Source organism: Papio anubis, chromosome X (assembly GCF_008728515.1).
Source record: "Papio anubis isolate 15944 chromosome X, Panubis1.0, whole genome shotgun sequence".
Taxonomy (NCBI): Eukaryota; Metazoa; Chordata; class Mammalia; order Primates; family Cercopithecidae; genus Papio; species Papio anubis.
Genome location: NC_044996.1, coordinates 19,788,789 through 19,806,296, shown reverse-complemented (window position 1 = coordinate 19,806,296; position 17,508 = coordinate 19,788,789). Strand labels below are relative to the sequence as shown.

The window sequence follows — 17,508 nt, the reverse complement described above, 5'->3', positions numbered from 1 at the left end:
CCCAGGCTGGAGTGCAGTGGTGTAATCTCAGCTCACTGCAACCTCTGCCCCTCTCCGGTTCAAACAATTCTCCCGCCTTAGCCTTCCGAGTAGCTGGGACTACAGACATGCGCCACCATGCCCAGTTAATTTTTGTATTTTTAGTGGAGACGGAGCTTCACCATGTTGGCCAGGCTGGTCTTGAGCTCCTGACCTCAGGTGATCTGCCTGCCTTGGCCTCTCAAAGTGCTGAGATTACAGGCGTGAGCCACCACACCCGGCCAAAGACCATCTACTCTAGCCTCTGATATAGGACAGGATCTCCCTCTCCAGTCACCCCAACAAGTGGCCAGCCAGCCTCTAACTGAATGCCTACAGGGAACAAAGAGATCTTAGTTTCACTCCAGGTTTCCCCATCCATTTTTGGACAACTTTTATACTGGGAACGTCTCCCTGATACTACAGTGCAATTCTAGTTCAGTTTCTCCTGTAGGCATCAAATATCAGCACCAACACCACTTTTAACTGGCCCCTTTCTTTCTAAGTTTTTGTCTCTATTCCTTGTTGCCTCATCATATTTCTAATTCTAAACGGAATTTAAGATTGTAACAAAACACGGAGTCAGAACATTAATAATTGCAGGCTCCTATCTCAGAAAGGAGGCACGTGTGTCTGTTCCATTTGTTAGGAAGATATAATTGTCAGTTTGCTAGGGCTGCTGTACATAAACTGGGTGACTTAAAACAACAAAAAATGTATTGTCTCACAGCTCTGGGGGCCGGAAGTTCAAAATCAAGGTGTCGGCGGGGCCATATTGTGTGACGGCTCTAGAGAAGCCTCTTCTAGTTCTGGTATTTGCCGACAATCCTTGACGTTCCTGGGGTTGTAGGCGCATCACTGGAGTGATGCACATGGCCGCCTTCTTCCTACATGTCTCACATTGTCTTACCTCTGTGTGTGTCTGTCTCTGTGTCCACATTTTCCCCTTTTGTAAAGACATGAGTCATATTGGTTAGGGCCTACATAATTCATTTTATCTTGATTACCTCTGTAAAACATATTTCGGCAGGCCCGTGATGGCTCAAGCCTGTAATCCCAGCACTTTGGGAGGCCGAGGCAGGCGGATCCACAAGGTCAGGAGATCGAGACCAGCCCTGGCTAACTGCGGTGAAACCTCTACTAAAAAAATACAAAAAATAGCGAGGCGGTGGTGGGCACCTGTGATCCCAGCTTCACCCAGGAGGCTAAGGCAGGAGAATGAAGTAGACCGGAGGCGGAGCTTGCAGTGAGCTGAGATCCGGCCCTGCACTCCAGCCTGGGGCTGACAGGCAAAGACCTCCGTCTCAAAAAAAAAAAAAAAAAAAGAGCATATTTCAAATAAAGTCACATTCTGATGTACCAGAGTTCAGACTTCCAATATATCTTTTTCGGGAGGACACTTTTTTTTTTTTTTTGAGACAAGTCTCCTCTGTCGACAGGCACAGATCTGGCTGTCATGCTGGCTGCCTCCTGGGTATAACAGTCCTGCCTCAGCCTGATAATAAGGACTAGTACGATCTCTACGCGTCTGGCTAATTTTAATATTTTAGTAGAGACGGGGTTTCACCATATTAATAGCGGTCTCAAACTCCTGACCTTGTGATCCACCCACCTCGGCTTCCCAAAATGCTGGATTACAGGCGTGAGCCACCACCCAGCTGGGAGGACACAATTTTTTTTTTTTTTTTTTTTTTGAGGTGAGGTCACCAGCTCTGTCGCCAGGCTAGGGATGCGGTATGCTTGGATCTCAGCCACCAAGCTCCGCCTCCTGGGAGTTTTAGGCCGTTCTCCTGCCCTCAGCCTCCCGGCGAGTAGCTGGGACTATGGTGCATCGCCACACGCCTGGCCCACAATTTGCTCACATATATATGTATATATAATTAGCTATATAGAATATATAGATATATATAGAATAGATATAGATATATAGAGAATATGTATATCTATATATAGAATGATAGATGGCCAGGCATGATGGCTCCATCCTGTAATCCCAGCACTTTGGGGCTGAGGCGAGGAGGGGATCCTGCAGGTCAGGAGATCAAGACAGTGAAACTCCGTCTCTACTAAAAATGCAAAAATTAGCTACTTGGGCATGAGGAGTGGGGTGAGCTGTGGACCAGCTACTTTCAGGAGGCTGAGGCAGGAGAATGGCATAAACCCAGGAGGTGGAGCTTGCAGTGGGCTGAGATCCGGCCACTGCACTCCAGTCTGGGCAACAGAGTGAGACTCTGTCTCAAAAAAAAAAAAATAAAATAAAATAAAAAGAATATTAGATATATAGATATAGAATACACTTGGCTGAAGTGAGCTACAAGCATTTCGTCAGTGATGTAAGTTCAAAGTCACCAGTACAAAGAAAAATTTCAGAAAAGTCCTTGTTTCTTTATTAAGGAAGATAAGATTCACCACAGTGGAAACTTTAGCGCAGTTGTTAATAATTATATTAATATATGTATTTATTGTATATATAATAGATGAACATTTGTTTTAACATTAATTATAGTGTATTTTAAAATATTATATATTATAATATGCAAATGATGAACACAACTTTAACCAATTGCTTTTTTTTAACCAAGTAATTAATTGCAGGAAAAAGGCACCAAACCAACACCCTGTTCGTCTTCTTTTTTTTTTTTTTTTTTTTTGAGACAGAGTCTTGCTCACTGTCTCAGCTGCTGTCTCAGCCGTCTCGGCTCACTGCAACCTCCGCCTCCTGGGTTCAAGCGATTCTTCTGCCTCAGCCTCCCAAGTAGCTGGGACTACAGGCAAGTGCCACCATGCCTGGCTAATTTTTTGTATTTTTAGTAGAGACGGGGTTTCACCGTGTTAGCCGGGGTTTCACCATGTTAGCCAGGATGGTCTCAATCTCCTGACCTCATGATCCACCCACCTCAGCCTCCCAAAGTGCTGGGATTACAGGCGTGAGCCACTGCGCCCGGCCCAATACCCTGTTCTTGCTCTTTTTTTTTTTTTTTACAGGGAGCCGGGTCTCCATCTGTCACCAGGCTGGGTGCAGTGGCACAATCTCGGCTGCTGCATCAAGCCTCCTGGGTTCATGCTGTTCTCCTGCCTCATACTCCCAAGTAGCTGGGACTACAGGTGCCCACCACCACGCCTGACTAATTTTTTGTATTTTTAGTAGAGACGGGGTTTCACTGTGTTAGCCAGGATGGTCTTGATCTCCTGACCTTGTGATCTGCCCGCCTCAGTTTCCCAAAGTGCTGGGATTACAGGCATAAGCCACCACCTGGCCTCTTTTTTTTTTTTTTTTTCTTTTTTGAGACAGGGTCTCACTCTGGGCTCAAGCAATCCTCCTGCCTCAGCCTCCCAAGTAGCTGGGACTACAGATGCGCACCACCACATTCAGCTAATTAAAATATATATATATTTTTAAATATTGCTAGGATAAGGAACTATGACATCCAAAGTCAAATCTTTGTTATATAAAAAGTCCAGATCAGAGAAGTGTATAGTGATATTTACCAGTACAATACTCTATCATATGTGGAGATGGGGTCAACTGCAAAGCACTTTTGGGAACATTCAGGCTTAGGGACACTCAAACAGACCTGAAGTTGGCCTGGATCTCTCTTTTAGTCGAGTTGGCAGAGTGAAAAGCCCAGTCCAGATGGAGCCAAGGGTCAAGTTGGTGTAGGGGAGAATTCACCCATCTTGCCTCTGATTTTCCCGGAACCTCTATCGTTTTCTGATTTCTGTGTCTGTGCATGGAATTGGGAGTGGATGTGTAGGTCTGCTCTCAGGAGGAACAGATATCCAGCCTGTGGTTTAGGTTCCTTTTTCTAGCTAAGGGAATCCTTGGACAACTTCAGGGGCTAATTCCATTTGCCCAGGTAAACCTGGGGGCTCTACCAAGCCCCTTCGAGGCACCCCACCATTCTTCAATACCTTGTGGACCTGAGGCTTCCGCTTCTGATTATGCTGTCTCTCAATTGCCTGGACTTGGTCTAGATATGGCTTGATAATTTCTTCTTCCCTCCCATGTAAAGGCCAGACTAGGGGAGAGTTCCACTTTGTCTTCTTTCCAGAGGATGACTTATCACAGGGATGGAGGAGAAGGGGTACAAAGAGTGCTGGCTCCACTTGGGGTCACTGACTAAGAGCTAATTGACAGGACATTGGGTACCGTTGGGTGGGACAGACATAGAGCCCTTGGCATCAGTGAGCCTAGAAGGTAAGCAGGTGTGCAAGTGGACAGGCCAGGACCCTTGTTAGGACTCTGTACTCTCTAACTATTATAGAAAGACTCTACTGCTACCCCAGGCCTTCAACTGGGAGACTGGAGAAGGAGTGGGGGAAGGGGTTAGCCAATAACCAGATTCAGGCCCTTAGGGGCTGGACAAGGAGGCACAGGGGCAGGTGGTGATGTCTGGTGGTCATTCATTAATTTCTTCCTTCTTTCATTTAAAAAATATTTACTGAGTACTTACCGTGTACCAGATACTATAGTAGACCAAGATTCCAGTTTTAAAGGAATTTACGGCACAATAACTAAGGAATGGGGAGAAATAGTAGGAATCAGGGCAATAGTAAGAAACAGATTTGGGGATTTTCTTCTCCTCAGTATGTGTGTGTCTGTCTGTCTGTCCATCACTGTGTGTGTGTGTGTGTGAGAGAGAGAGAGAGAGCACAAGAGCAAGAGAGAGAGAGAGAAAATTTCTCTTCCTACAATGTCCTCATCACAGAGCAATGCATCTTTACCTACTCTGATATGCACACATGCCTCCCAAATTGTAGGCTCGCTAACAATGACCAACAGCCTTCCTATCAAAGGAACCTTTTCTAAAACCTTTTCTACCTCTCAGGAGCCAAACGATGGTGAATGGCCTCAGTCAGGGCATTATACACATGCACCAAGTGACCACATTCTGGGTGGGGCATACACAAGGTAGCTTTGGGTTTTGGAAAGATGCATTCTGGTCAAGTCAGTGAAAAATCAGCCAAGTAGCCTATAAAGTCAACTGTGGTTTATTTTGGACTTAGGCCACACCTAAGGGGCCATATGCATGCATCTCACTTTAAGAAAACCTGTACTCAAAAATCCCAGTTTTGAAAGGGAGACGGGAATGTGCCTGACCATTTTTGGAAGCCATCTAGAGCCCTCATTTATTGACACAGGTGTATCAAAGAGGTGGTGAAGCCCTTGAAGGAACATCTGATTCAATCCTCTGCCTTCTGATGATTTCAGATCACCTCAGGCAAATGGGCCTTTATCTGGTTTTGGCAGACTCCCAGAGACTACTAATGGGTTAAAAATGTGGCCGTGGCTGCCGTGGAGTTGAGAGGTCTGCACAGACACAAACCTACCTTGTCTTTTGAAATGAGAAGGGACTCTGGGGCTTTGTGGCAAAGGGTGTAGTTTGCTGAAAAAAATCAAACTCAAATAAATTGTTAAAACATAAACTGAATTAGGAGCATACATTTGGGATGTCCCTCACACTTCGTGGAAATTATGAAATACATCTCTTTGTTCAAGTTTAAAATTCAACCAACTCAGCTTCTCTGCACAAAAGGGGAGGAGTTCCCATGACCTGATCTTTGCAATTTCCTCTAAAGTATGGCTTTCTATATTTATTTAGGAATATTTATGTTCAGTCAGGGCATGGTCTATCCTTGTTGTGTAGCCTTATTATAGTTTGATTTCACATTAGACTACTCACCTTTTAGTAACCAAATTTGCGACCCAGCGGAAATTTCTCTCTTACAAGGAGCTTGGATTCTTATTTATTTCGCAACCTTTATTTGTGTATGAGATGAACCATGACATTTAAACTATGCTTGATAGCTTAACAGATTATAAGAACAAAACCAGATGGCCCAAACAAAAATAATGCTTTGATTGCTTTAAAATTCAATGTCAAAAATTAAAAACAGCTTTCCAAAAGCCTTGACTTTTTTTCCCCTGAGATAACTTCAAATCATATATGTGGACATATACTTTCCCCCCAAATTCGAAATATATAAAACATTTTAACAATGGTTATTTGGGGGTTGAGAAGGGTGTTTCCTTCTTTTTTCTTTTCAACAGCACCCAATTTTTCTGCAGTTACTTTTAGAATCAGAAATAAATTTTTAATGACTGCTTTTTAGTTTAATTTTAATGAAGCCTTTTTAGGGTTCGGTCAAGGTGTTTTTCTCTGCCGAGAAAATGGACATTGTTAAGTATTAGCAGTTCATAATTCTTCTTCCACACAAAATGATGAATAATGTGCGGTTACTTTAACACTGTGCTTCATGAGGTTGGAAAACTGAACCAGTCTCAGCGTCTTTAAAATTAATGTAAATTCTACAAAAGCAGTTATTTAATTTTCTAACTCACTTTAATGTACTTTCAACATCATTAGTATTAATCACAATTGTCACTTTCTTTGAGAGCAGTGAACCAACTAATTCCTTAAAACTGGGCTTTAAAAAGAACCTCCATTTTTAAAGGCTCTCAAACCTTGAGATAGTTTGCAGGGCACAGTCAGAATTTGACTGCTTGAATGTTTAAACTAAAGCGCCCACAAAGTGTTAGGATTCCTTTTTTTCCGTTCTTGTCCTGTAAAAGAATCTTTAATCTGACTCAGATTCATTTTTCTTTAAATCAGCTGCAAGAGAGTGAACAAACTTTGCTGCAAATCAAAGCCCTGACAGTTACATTTCCCTGAGATAATTGCATGCTGCTTTGGAGTTTCCTTTTCCCTGCTGTTTCCTTTTGTTTTGACAACAAGTTTCTGGGAAAACAATATACAAATGATAACTATGCTGTCACGAGTATACTGAATTTTAAAAATAAATAACTGTCGACCCAAAAAGCTTCCAGGAGCCTATGGAGTGAATTCTTTTTCCAAACCGTTCCAAAACCAGATGTGGAAATGTTTAGCTAATTCCCTTTCCCATTCTTCATGCAAAGAGTTCATACGTGTCTCTAACGACATCAGAGGAGATGGGGAGACAAAAAATCCCATCTGCTTTCAAAGCGATTTCTCTTACACTTCTCAATTCACTCTCTAGCATCACATAACTAATTTGGACTTCAGCTTTTGTCTCTTTTTAAAAGGATTTTTTTGGGGTCCTGAGATTAAAAATGCTCTGTGCTTAGACCAATATTCAATCTCTTTATTATAAAACATTAAAAAATAGAGCTCATGGTAAGAACATTTAAAATCTACCCTCTTAGCCATTTTGAAATATACAGTACATTATTATTAGCTGAAGTCACCATGCTGTGCAATAGATCACTAGAACTTATTCCTCCTGTCTAACTGCAACTTTTTACTTTTTGACCAGTATCTCCCCTTACCCCTTCCACTCCACTCTCTACTTCTTAAAATAAGTCAATGGACGTGTTAACCAGCTTGATCTAAAATAATCATTCCACAATGTATACATAGATCATTGTTACATGTATACAAAGAACACTGTATCCCATAAATGTATACAATTTTTATTTGTCAGTTTAAAAACAGCACAACTGCTTAACTTTATAAGCAGCATTTTCAGCATAAAAAATTTAATGATGGGGAGTTAAGTAGTAGCTCTTCTTCCTCTTTCCTTTTTTTGTTTGGGCCAATCCATTCTCTTCCTGTCTATAAGAAGAAAAGGGCTGTTTTGGTTTCACAAGTACTATGAGATCTCAGTCTGGCTTTGCTAATCAGATTGTACCACTGTCAGTGACTGATATAGATAGCTCTTAAACATAAACACTGGCATTTTTCTGAACTTAATTAAAAGAGCATATGTGTTTATGGGGGAAGAAAGGAAATACAGTTTATATTCCCAAAATGAAACATTTTATGATTTTTTAATGTAGAGAATTTATTAAGGCTTATTAGGGAGTTCTTGAAAAAAGGGGAAAGAGGAAAACTCTGTTAAAGGAGCCAGTGGGAAATGTATATGCATAAACTCCATTTACAAAAAAACAGAAAGCTACTTGTATTCTGTGGCTTCAAGGAAAGCAAACATTTTGCATCCAGGTGTTATTAGAAGCTCTGGGTTTGCCTGACCTCTCTATAGCTCAGTTCAGGACGCTGTGTACCAACAGCTGAGCCCTACTTGGCTATACAAATGCATCTAAGCTCATTGCTTTGGGCATGTTGCAGGACTAATTTGCAATCAAGTTAAAATGGGGCCACAGTAATACAGACCCTGAGACTGCTTTTTTTTCTCAGCCCAGAGGACTCCCCAAGAAGCTGGACAGTAGTTCCAAAATGAGTGGACCCTTCTTTGCATTTTTTTCTTCCCCAGTCCCCAACTCCACGTCAGCTCTAAAGAGTTCTAAAGACTTTAAATAGAAGTCTGCCCACAGCTCCTGGGATACTGTGCATGGCCCGCATGATGGCTAAAAATACCTTCAGTTGGGCACCCCCACACAGCCCTCTCTTCTGGTATCTCCTTCCCATCTCTAGCCCCTCAGCCTTCTTTTCCCTCTGCCCGCAATAACTAGAGCCCACTTTCTCCCTCCCTTGTTTGGGATCCCATTCTTCCAGTACATCTCAGCAAGGTGTTAGAAAAGTCAGCTGATGAATTCACACTGTGTTGTGAATGACTTATAACCATCCCCAAGCCCGGTGTGGTGGCTCACACCTGTAATCCCAGCACTTTGGGAGGCCAAGGCAGGCAGATCACCTGAGGTCAGGAGTTCGAGACCAGCCTGGCCAACATGGGGAAACCCTGTCTCTACCAAAAATACAAAAATTAGCAGGGCATGGTGGTGGGTGCCTGTAGTCCCAGCAGGAGAATTGTTTGAACCCGGGAGGCAGAGGTTGCAGTGAGCTGAGGTCGTGCCACTGCACTCCAGCCTGGACCACAGAGCGAGACTCCATCTCAAAAAATAATGATAATAACCATCCCCCAACACACACACACACATACACACACACACGCACACATACACACACACACACACACAACTCTACCCTTCACTAGGAATTGCAGGTAGTAGCAGAAGGGAGGCTGCCCCGCTTTGAGGATCTGTTCTCAGCAAGGAGTAAGTCCCAAAGTGTGCCAATGAGCTAGCTTTCCAACTAGCCAATGAGCTAGCTTTCTAACTAGCCAATGAGCTTTTCTAGCTCATTTGCAAGCTCATTAGAAAGTACATTCTGCTTTCCCCCTAATCTCCTTTCTCTCCCCTTAGAGATGAGCAACCTTAAACCTGGGTCTCAGTGACCTCCTCTTTAAGCTTTATCTGAGCTCAAGGGTATGCTGTCACACGCCTAGTCATCTTCATTTGTTTCTCCTATCACATGGTGAGCTGTTCTTGGCTTTACGAAAATCAGAGGAAACGGATTCTGCCGTGTTCACATTTGGAGACTTGTACTAAATGAACCCCTAAACTCAACGACGTTATTGAACCCCTTCCTTTGAGACTGACTCAGTGCAACATAATACAAGAAGTGAATGTGTGGGGGTGGGAAGTGAGGTAGTCTAAAATGATTGCTTGAGGGACAACAGTCTCATTTCTCAGAAATTCTAGACATTTTATAATTATATTTGGATTATCTTTGGGGAGGGAGGAGAAGGAGTACAGGAAAGATGCTTGAGGGAGGGGGAGGAAATGGATGGCTTAGCTCTCTGGAAAAGAGTAGCCTTAAACTTGGGTGTTAATTTTGGGGTTTGAACAAAAATAGTTGTTTCCTTGGCCTAGTCCAGAACTACTTAAGGAGGAGGTTTTCATTCAGGGCAATTAGGCCCAGGTTGTGGGATGATGTTAAAGAAAGAAGGAAAGGAGGAGAGAGAGAGAAAAAGAGAGAGGCAGGAAGGGAAAGAAAACCCACCTAAAGCACATTTAGGACAAGGTGGTCTTCTATAGACCAAGACAGTAGTGCAGTAGTGATGGAGTGATTATCTCAGCTTCCAAAAGATGCCTCAGCAAATGTTATGCAGTATTCCAGAGCAGGTGGTTTCTTTACTTAACTGTTGAGTCATCTAGGACCAGCTCACATCAGAATTTACTTACTTGTGTTGTTATTGTTGTTTCCTTTTTGTTTGTTTTGGGGTTTTTTGGTGCAGGGGAGAGAAAGGGGGTAGGTTTTTGTTTGTTTCCTGCTGTTGCTTCTACTTTTGCTTTGTGAAAAACAAACCCCAAAAAAGTTGTCCCAGGAGAGACATTTCAGAGGGAACAAAGAGGAAAGGAAGGAGCCTGGCAGACGTGTGGGGCTTCTCTTTTACACCCCCAACACCCCTAAGAGAATAAGGAATCATTAATGGCAGAGTGAAAGACAGTGAGGCCAATCTGTGCCAATCAGAAACAAAACATTTCATCCAGGCCAGTGCATTTTTCTAGTGGGCTCCTGTGCCATGGTTTCCATTAAACAATGCAGCAAATTCGTCACTATCAAGGGAAGAGAAAGAGCTGCATTTTTGCAACTGGGGAAAAAGGAGAGAAATGTCTTGGGACATTTTTTGGCCCATTGCTATGCACACAGTAGGCATTCAACAAACATGAGTCAAAGAATGAATTTGTGCAGGGGTTACTTATCTCAGCAGGGAACGAAAGTGAATCCCTATATGCATGTACATTTCCTTCCAAACTTTAGGCGCTTTACTATGTGATTTATGTCATTTTCACTTGTAAAATGAAAGTTGAGTTGGAAAACATTGGATGATGTTGCTCTTGCTTTCTTCTTTCTTCATCTGTTACCTCCTTCTGACAGCATGTTTTAGATACTTATTCCTAGCACTGCTTTTTCTCCTCACTGGTCTGCCTGCCACTCTTTGAGAGCTAGAAGCAATAGGACTAGGAAGTGGCCACAGAGCTTTCTATTGAAAAAGAAAACATAAAAAGCTAGAGAAAATAAAAGAATGTAAAGCAAAGATTTAAGGAGATACCTTGTCAATCAATGTGTAAACTACAAACTCAATCCACCTTCTCTCCCTTCCTCCCTCCCTCCCTCTCTCTTTCTTTCTTTCCTTTCTTCCTTTTTTTTTTTTTTTTTTTTTTTTTTCTTTTTGAGACAGAGTCTGTCTCTGTTGCCCAGGCTGGAGTGCAGTGGCACAGTCTTGGCTCACTATAGCCTCAACCTCCCAGGCTCAGGCAATCCTCCCACCTCAGCCTCCTGAGTAGCTCAGACTACAGGCGTGTACTACTACGCTCAGTTAGTATTGTTTTATAGAGACAGGCTCTCACTATGTTGCCTGCGCTGCTCTTGAACTCCTGGGCTCAAGCAGTCCTCCCACCCCGGCTTCCTAGAGTGCAGGGATTACAGGCATAAGTCGCCACAACCTGGTCCCTTTCTTTAATATAAGATGTTTACAGTAGTTTTCATGTGTAATATGCATTGAAAAATGTAAAATTCAAAACCAGCATGTTTTTATGTTTCCACAATTTCAGTATTTTACAAGGTGTCCCAAAGAATTTATCAGGGACTCTATTGGTCATAATGACTTATGATGCCACTGCCAGTTTATGAAGTATTCGTATGATCATTTTAAGTAAGCCACTTGGCAAAATTTCAATATTTGGTTGATAAGAATAAACCACAATTCCTTCATAGGTTTTTATTTGATCAAATTTGTTGTAACAACAACAAAAAAGCAATAGGGAAGGGTTCATTAGTATGGTCTATGAGAGGACATTGAGTCCCCTAAAGAGGCAAGTATTGCCATCTTGAATTAAACTCTATCTCCTATCTCTTTATTCAGTGTTTGACACAAAAACTGTTCTGTTTTGGGTTAGTCTTGACGTTAAACACAAAAGGATGCCAGTCCTGATCAGTGTAAACTGTTGTTCTACATATTAGGGATATGTATTTTATACTAGAACATCATGGGAAAGTCACTTTAAAAAGCCATTGTAATCGTCCATAAACACCTGAGTTCCAACAATGAAATTAACGTTCAGTTCTCTCTCGAATGAGTGTTTTCCTCTTCTTAATGCTTTAGGAACAGCCTTTTGCTTAAAAAATATATCACGTTTGAACTTTCAATAGAAAATAAGATGACTTGCCTCTTGTGTTTTTGTGTCCTCTAGAAATCCTCACTGGACGGCTTCCTGTTTCCTGTGGTTCATTATCTGATTGGCTGCAGGGATGAAAGTTTTTAAGTTCATAGGAGTGATGATCCTCCTCACCTCTGCGTTTTCCGCCTGTTCAGGACAAAGTCCAATGACTGTGCTGTGCTCCATAGACTGGTTCATGGTCACAGTGCACCCCTTCATGCTAAACAACGATGTGTGTGTACACTTTCATGAGCTACACTTGGGCCTGGGTTGTCCCCCAAACCATGTTCAGCCACACGCCTATCAGTTCACCTACCGTGTTACTGAATGTGGCATCAGGGTCAAAGCTGTCTCTCAGGACATGGTTATCTACAGCACTGAAATACACTACTCTTCTAAGGGCACGCCATCTAAGTTTGTGATCCCAGTGTCATGTGCTGCACCCCTAAAGTCCCCATGGCTCACCAAGCCCTGCTCCATGACAGTAGCCAGCCAGAGCAGGGCCATAGCCCAGAAGGATGAGAAATGCTACGAGGTGTTCAGCTTGTCACAGTCCAGCCAAAGGCCCAATTGCGACTGTCCACCTTGTGTCTTCAATGAAGAAGAGCATACCCAGGACCCTTGTCACCAAGCAGGGGCTCAGGAGGCCCAACCTCTGCAGCCATCTCACTTTCTCGATATTTCTGAGGATTGGTCTCTTCACGTAGATGATATGATTGGGTCCATGTGATCCTCAGGTTTGGGGTCTCCTGAAGATGCTATTTCTAGACTTAGTATATAGTGTACAAATATCTGACAAATAAATGCTCTTGTGGCCCTCATGTGAGCACTTTTGAGAAAGAGCAACCTATAGCAACTTCATGAATTAAGCCTTTTTCTATATTTTTATATTCATGTGTAAACAAAAAAAAAATAAAATTCTGATCGCATAAAAATATGTTGGGCATTTTTATTTAATAAACACATATCTCATTTTCAGTATGGGCCAGGCATTTTTCTAAGTGGTTTGCAAACATTGGTGCGTGGTCCCTTCTCTCTAGGATGACTTCCCTCTCCGTCAAGTTCCTCTAAGAAAACCTTCCGCAATTGACCCTCTGTCTATATCCCCAGTTCCCTTACACTCTGCACCACTAACTTAGTACTCAGCCACATCGTTTCTTAGTTCAATCTACAACTGTGTCACTTTTTATCCACAAAAAGCATAGGTTGCACTGGTGAATTATAAACTATCAATGGTTCTAAGAAGCACTCACGTCACTACCCACCAGCTGGATGGTAAATTCCTGATGCCAAGAGCCAGAGCTTATGCTTTAGCCACAGACTGATAGTGCTTTGAAAGGAGTTTTTCTCCCCCAACACCTATGATCAGAAAATTTTTGCTCAAGTTTGGTTATTAGCTTTCTCAAAGGGGTAAGAGAGGGGAGGAGGAAGAGAGAAAGGGAGGAGTAAGAGTAAGTGAATTGTTCAACAGAAATTTATTATTGAGGCCAGGAGTGGTGGCTCATGCCTGTAATCCCAGCATTCTGGGAGGCCGAGGCAGGTGGATCACCTGAGGTCAGGAGTTCACGACGAGTCTGGCTAACATGGTAAAACCCCATCTCTACTAAAAATATGAAAATTAGCTGGGAGTGGTGGCAGGTGCCTGTAATCCCAGCTACTTGGGAGGCTGAGGCAGGAGAATTGCTTGAACCCAGGAGGCGGAGGCTGCAGTGAGACAAGATCATGCCATTGCACTCCAGCCTGGGCGACAGAACAAAACTCCGTCTCAAAAAAAAAAAAAAAAAAAGTCCAGGCACGGTGGCTCACGCCCTCTGTAATCCCAACACTTTGGGAGGCCACGGTGGGCGGATCACCTGAGGTCAGGAGTTCGAGACCAACCTGGCCAATATGGTGAAACCCCATCTCTACTAAAAATACGAAAATTAGCCAGGTGTGGTGGTGGGCGACTGGAGCGCCTGCTGAGGCAGAAGAATCGCTTGTACCTGGGAGGTGGAGGCTGCAGTGAGCCAAGATCGTGCCACTGCACTCCAGCCTGGGTGACACAGTGAGACTCCATCTCAAAGAAAAAAAGAAAGAAAGAAATTTATTATTGAGTGCTACTACATGCTAGGCACTGTCCTAGGCACAGAGGATATGGCAGTGAGTAGAAAGGGACTCAGAAAAATTGAGGTCACACAGAAAATAAATAAATAAATATTCAGACTGCAACAAATGCTATGGAGAACCTAAAATAAAGTGATATGAGATAAACTGGAGAAGGGACCAGCGTATTTAGGGAAGGCCTCTGAGGACTTGTCATTTCAACTCAGTCTTGAATGTGAAGAAGGAGCCAGTCCTGGGACGACTTGGAGAGAACACATTCCAGATAGTAAAAGCATCTCATTTAATCTTCACTACAACCTGTGAGAGAAATAATCTTCTCATATCTATTTTATAAATAAGGAAACTGAAGCACAGAGTGATTAAGATACTTGCCGGAGGCCACATACCTATTAAGAAGCAGACTATTTCAAAACATCATACTGTACACCATATATATATATATAATTTTTATTTGTCATTAAAAATAAATTAATTTGGCCAGGCACAGTGGTTCACACCTGTAATCCCAGCATATTGTGAGGCCAAGGCAGGAGGATTGCTTGAGCCAAGGAGTTTGAGCCCAGCCTGAGGAACATAGAGAGACCTCATCTCTACAAAAAAAATTTTAAAAATTAGCCAGGTATGGTGATGTGTGCCTGTAGTCCCAGCTACTCGGGAGGCTGAAGCAGGAGGATCACTTAAGCTTGGGAGGTCAAGGCTGCAGTGAGCTGTGATCGTGCCATTGCACTCCAGCCTGGATGACAGAAACCCTGTCTCGAAGATAAATTAATTAAAATTACACAACGTTGACACAATGTTTGCACATTTAATATAGGCAAAGTGCTTCAGCAGGGGGTAGATTTAGAAATTCGGTCATGGTAGTTGAAGAAACAGAGCAGTTAAATTTAAAAATCCCCTGCCTCTTCTTGAGGAAAACTAAGTAATAATCCCTGAAAACAGTGTATTCATGCAACAAATGTTTATTGAGCCCATCTTATGCACCAAGCACTATGTTAGATGCTGGGGATGCAGTGGGGAACAAGACTGACACAGTCTAATTGGGGTGAGGGAGACAAGTAGAGAGGCCTACAGAGATAGAGGCTATAGAGGCTACCGCAGTCCAGAGAATGTGCCTGTGCATAGACGTGAGTCCTTGGGCCGAGGTCATCCGAGAACGTGCCAGTGGTCTGGTCCAATACAATGGAGGTAGTGTAGCAGGGTGGTGATGGTGGTGAGTGATGGGGCTAGAGCATGAGTGGTATATGAGACTGTGTACAAGAGAGCTAGCACATCCCCCCTGCCATCCTCTCTTCAGAAGCTAACAAATTGTTTAATACTAAAACACAGGCAAGCAACTTTGCAAACAATCAATACTAGATACATTAGACTTGGGCTACGAGGTGCAAGTTGAGCATTTCACAACTGCAAGGGTGATATTCACAGACTTACCCTGAAGTTGCATAATGTATCAGCCTTGGAAAAGACTCAAGACCTCCACGGTAATAACAGGAGTTACTATGTGTCAGACACATTATACATGATCTCATTTAATCCTCACAACAGCTCTACAAGATGAAAATGATTGTCTCTGTTTTATAGATGAGGAAACGAAGGCTCAGAGAAACGGAGATTGTACCATTAGGAAATGACATCACTGAAACTCAAACCCAGGTTTGTCTAGCACCAAAGTCCACTTTCCCCCTCTATGCTCAAAACTCACTCCCAGAGAAGAGAGACTTCCATGTGGACTAGAAGATCCAGGAAGGCTTCTTGGTAGAGATAGGCAATGACCCTACTGTTAGAAGATGAGGAGGACTTGCCTAAGCAGAGAAGAGGATAAAGAGTATTCTTTGTGGGCATAACCCCTGGAACAGGGTGGACAAGTGCACCATGTTGGAGGGAGGCTGCTTAGGGGGCTATTGCTCTCACCTAGGTGAGAGGAGATAAGGACAGCAGATGGGAGAAGGAGTTGAAGGGTAGGAAGAGAAGAAAATGAGACCCATTTCAAGTGAAGAACAACAGGACTTCATTCATTCTAGCCTACAGGAAACAGTTAAATGTCTACATAAGCCTCATTCACGATTAAGAGAGAAATTGAATTTGGAGCGTGGAAAGCTCCAGGCCTTAGAGCAAAGAGACAGGTTTCATGGAGGACAAGACTTAAGCTATGCTCTGATTTGTCTGACTGGATATATGTGAAAAAGAAGATGTTGACTCAAAGATGTCATCATCAAGAGCCCTAGAAGCTCAGAAGGCATGGTAAGCCCTGGATTTAAGTAAGGAAATTGGGGTGATGGTAGAGGATGGGGGGAAGATGAATCTAGGATGGACACATTGAGTTTGAGATGACAGTGACATCCAAGTAGATATGTCCAGGAATCAGCTCAAGAAATGTAATTACTGGGAGATAAAGCCTTGGGGGAATCACATGAGTGCAGGAAAGAGAATTCTCTAATACTCAATCCTCATGGCATTGTTAGGAAAAGGGCAGGAGAAGAACAGTCATCAAAATAGATAGAAGAGAAGTGATCAGAGATACGGAAGAAGTATGACTCATGAAATTTTAGGGAGGAGAGTTGGGTAGACTATAGTCTCCGGTACAACACATGACAAGAGGGAGTAAGCACAGGCTTCACAGAATTGGGAGCCTATGAATTGGACCTGAAGTGAGAGGTAGAATTGAATCAGGTGAAGATGTAGGGGGAGGGCATCCCAGGCAAAGGAAACAGTAAGAACAAAGATGCAGGCCAGGCATGGTGGCTCATGCCTGTAATCCCAGCACTTTGGGAGGCCGAGGTGGGAGGATCACTTGAGCTGAGGAGTTCAAGACCAGCTTGTATTTTTATATTTTTGTACCAAAAATACGAAAAAAAAAAAAAAATCAGCCAAGCATGGTGGTGCATTGCATACCTGTAGTCCCAGCTACTTGGGAAGCTGAGGTGGGAGGATTGCTTGAGCCCAGGAGGTGAAGGTTGCAATGAGCCAAGATCGTGCCACTGCACTTCAACGTGAGTGACAGAGAGTGACCCTGTCTCAAAAAAAAAAAAAAAAAAAAGATGTGGTCAAGGGTCATTCATGGGTTAATGTCTCAGGATAATTGGGCATAATTTTTCAAAATTCAATAGTAATTTGCACTTGTTGGCTTGGACATATCATTACTCAGTAAAAAGTGTTCTTCAAACATTTCAGGTGCATGTTTGATCTTCTCAATTCGATTGTATATTTCTTGAGCAGGGCAGGGTGGGGGCTGTCTCCTGTTTGTTTTGCCTTGCTTTTTTTTTTTTTTTTTTTTTGAGACGGAGTCTCACTCTGTCGCCCAGGCTAGAGTGCAGTGTCGCGATCTCGGCTCACTGCAGCCTTTGCCTCCCGGGTTCAAGTGATTCTTCTGCCTCAGTCTCCTGAGTAGCTGGAACTACAAGCTCATGCCACCACGCCTGGCTAATTTTTTGTATTTTTAGTAGAGA

At 43.0% G+C, this 17,508-nt stretch overlaps 1 protein-coding gene across 2 annotated transcripts in view; it reads left to right on the top strand.

Annotated features, from left to right (window-relative positions):
• Window positions 1-12,897, top strand: part of PLAC1 (placenta enriched 1) — a 149,359-nt gene extending 136,462 nt beyond the window's left edge. For both annotated transcript variants that reach the window (XM_021932698.2, XM_031660718.1), the window contains exon 3: window positions 11,996-12,897. In XM_021932698.2, coding sequence (XP_021788390.1) covers window positions 12,054-12,692 — 639 coding nt within the window. In that variant the 5' untranslated portion in view covers window positions 11,996-12,053 and the 3' untranslated portion in view covers window positions 12,693-12,897. The remainder of the gene's footprint in view (window positions 1-11,995) is intronic.
• The last annotated feature ends 4,611 nt before the right edge of the window (window positions 12,898-17,508 follow it).